The following is a 3,135-nucleotide window of genomic DNA, read 5'->3' as shown; positions in this document are numbered from 1 at the left end:
GGGTGTGGCTCAGTGGTAGAGCCCCTGCCTAGAATCCCCCAGTGAGGAGCTAAAGGTATGGTATGATGGTAGAACTCCTGTCTAGTATACCTAGGGTCCTGAGTTCCATCTGCAACACTATAGGTAAAGGGCAGGGGAAGAACCTTTGGGCCACTGCTTTAGACACAGGGTCGTCTGTCAGACCACATTTTAGCCCTGGAAAACCCTTCTCTAAAACACATGCATAGGGACCCTCTCCTAACCTGAACCTTATCCTGGAAACCTTTTGTACTGAGGGCTGGACCAGAAACCATTTCTGAGCACCCTGAAAGCCTCCAAGTGTCGAGAGGAACCCATGCTCTGAGTCTATTCCTTGCTGGCCCTCGGGTCATTCCCACCTAGCCTATGTCTGGGACCTAAGGAAGCTGGGATTGACAGCCCCAGGGACAGTGTCAAACTGCAGTTCTGGACCTACCTAGTTAGAAGCAGCCACTTCCTTCCTCTCTCCCTCACTCCTCCAGAGCTGCAGTTCAGGGCTCCTGGGAGTGCAGGTTTGACCAACATCAAAGCAAGAATGAGTGATTCCAAAATGTTCCAGGTCATCCAAGGGCCAGATGCTTGCAGAGAGAACCTGCCACCTTCATGGACAGCTTGGGAGATGCACAGTGCACCCTCCCTCTCCTCCAGCCTTTGGCAGGACAGAGATGCCAATGGAGTCTTGGAAGAGAATGAGCTATGCCCTGTCAGCATCCCACAATAGCTGAGGGAGAGCTATACACAGCCCTTCACAGGACAAAGACTCCAGTGGAGTCTTTAGGGGAAAGGGCCATGCCCTACCCATAGCCCACTATACCTGGGGTGAGAAAATATCTGTGGTAGATGGTGGCTGGACCCCGGGAACAGACTGAAGTGAGATTCACTAGGTGCTGTTTTCCATAGCTGGGTGAGAACTGCTCAAGGCTGCCCTGGAGCCCCCAGCCCTGATGGCCAGAGGTGACCTGGGCCTGCTAAGATGTCCTACTGTCCAGTAAGATGCCACTATTCCCCAGGTACCCTTGATCCCACTGGAGTGGTCAAGAACACCAGGGGACAACATGGAACATACATGTCTCCCTTTAACAAGACCACCACAAGACAGGAGACTCCAGAACAGCATCGTGGAACACAGGAAGATCCAATTACCTACTAAGCATCAGGGGCCTGTGTGGGCATGCCACAGGATTCATGAGGCAGGCATACGGCTGAGCCCAGGAGCTAGGCAAAGATGGCAGGTTTGCATAGACAGTGTGTGTGGGGGGCCAGAGTGGGCATCAGGAAACCCAGTCAGCCTCGTGGACACCCAAGAGTTCAAGATGTTGAGGCCTCAGTTTCCCTGATCATAAAATGGAAACAAGCCTTATATTTTGTCTGTCCCCAGGTGGGGGAGGGGGAAGCAAGCTGTTATTATAAGCCAAGTCTGAAAATGGGTGGCTTGGCTTACAGCCAGCAAGGGCTGGGGCCCAAGAGGGCAGCAGCTGCTGCAGCCAGGGCTTGGGACTGACTAAAGGGCTGCTTGGACACTACACAGGTGAATGGTGTAGGGCGGGTCCCACTGAGGGCTCCAGAAGCCCCTTCTTCCTCCTGCCAGGCCAGAAGGTCTAGAGGGTGTCTAGAAAGCAGAAGTTGTTCCTGGTCTGGATGGCCAAGGAATATGGGGACAGTTCAGGTCCTCTCCTGGGGCTCACCTCTCCAAGTCAGGCTTAGAAGCTGGGCAACCCATCTACCTTCCTTACCAGGGACTCCAGCATAGCCAGCTTTCCTAAACAAGTTGAAAGGCAAGTCTGAGAACGAGGTGGGGAGAGTCCACTGAATCAGGCCAGCTGGCAACAGTACCACATAGCACCAGGGAGCCACCACCCCACTGCACCACCGGCAGGGCCCTGCGGTGCCTCAAGAGACCAGGAAAGGACTACTTTCATCTTGTCCAGCTTCCCACTGAAGCTTGGTCAATGTCTCTTCTCAGGGACACCAGGGCCCCTGGGGTGGCACGCACTTACAATTGACTAGCAGATTCTCAGTCTCAGGCAGGCGCTCCAGCCCAGAGGCGGGGATGTGGGGGAGAGATGGGGAGGAGATCCTATTTACAGGCTGCAGGCTTTCCGCCTGCATCTCAGGGAGGTAGAGCTGTCTCCAAGGAACTGATACCTGGTATGTTCTGAGGGGTTCACACTAGGGACCCTTTATATGCCTGAAATGTCTTGCAGGCCTGTCCCCACCTGCATACCAGCTAAGATCAGCCTAGGAGAGCCAGCTCGAGAAACCTGCCAGCTGGTCGGAGAACTCAGCCCTTTCTTAATAGCCAATCCTGAGCCCCTGTGTTCTGGTTCCTACAAATTCTTCCAAATCAGAGGCAACCGAGGAACCAAGTCTTGAAGATACCTGGCAGATGTGTCTGTGGCTCCCACCTGTCCCCCACTGTCCTGGTCCCAGAGAAGCTAGGTACGGGGAGCCAAAGGCACATGGTCAGCCTGTCCTCACAGGGGCCACCCAAGACTCTGCATCCTCCCCCAGCCTTGAGTCTGTTCAAGACAGTGGCCCCAGGCAGGGATGCCATGACGTCATCTCCAGGTAGCTAGGAACCAGGTGGACCCCGTCCTCCCTGGCAGACACCCTGGGCTCACTGGCCGCTTTCCCTGCAAGCCAACCGCCCCTGATGATTTCCTCTTTTTTTTTTTTTTAATACCCTGAGACGCCAAGGTTTCGCAAGGCTGGGGAGGGGAGGCGGCTGCGAGTGACAGCGTGACACGCAGCCGGCGGGGGAGGGGAGGCGGCGGCACAGGTCGTGCGGAGCCCGCGAGGTGCCCTCCGGATGCTGTGCCCCGCCACTGCCAGTCCCTGCCGCCAGCAGGTGCACCGGGGCCGCGCCCCAACCCAGCCAGGACCCAGCGCGTGCGTCCCCATCCCCCGCGCCCCCGCGCAGTCCTGTCCACCCGGCCGCACCCCGCGCCTCCGCCCGTCCCGCACCTACCCGGGGCTCCGCAGTCAGCGCAGCGCGCGTTCCCCGGCCGCGTCAGCAGCTCCAGCAGCGCCCGGCGCCGCTCCCCGGCCATGGCTGCGCGGCCACCGCGCCGTCCCGAGCACGCCCGCCCCGCTAGGGCCCCGCGCCGCGCGCCCGCC

General features: G+C 58.0%; 1 protein-coding gene across 1 annotated transcript in view; it reads right to left on the bottom strand.

Annotated features, from left to right (window-relative positions):
* The window catches only part of Adap1 (ArfGAP with dual PH domains 1), a 54,250-nt gene extending 51,121 nt beyond the window's left edge, over positions 1-3,129 (bottom strand). The window contains exon 1 of the mRNA XM_028756034.1: positions 2,987-3,129. Coding sequence (XP_028611867.1) covers positions 2,987-3,068 — 82 coding nt within the window. The 5' untranslated portion in view covers positions 3,069-3,129. The remainder of the gene's footprint in view (positions 1-2,986) is intronic.
* Positions 3,130-3,135: the final 6 nt, after the last annotated feature.

Source organism: Grammomys surdaster, unplaced genomic scaffold (assembly GCF_004785775.1).
Source record: "Grammomys surdaster isolate TR1022 unplaced genomic scaffold, NIH_TR_1.0 126109, whole genome shotgun sequence".
NCBI classification, from domain to species: domain Eukaryota; kingdom Metazoa; phylum Chordata; class Mammalia; order Rodentia; family Muridae; genus Grammomys; species Grammomys surdaster.
This window is presented reverse-complemented; position numbering and strand designations above follow the sequence as displayed.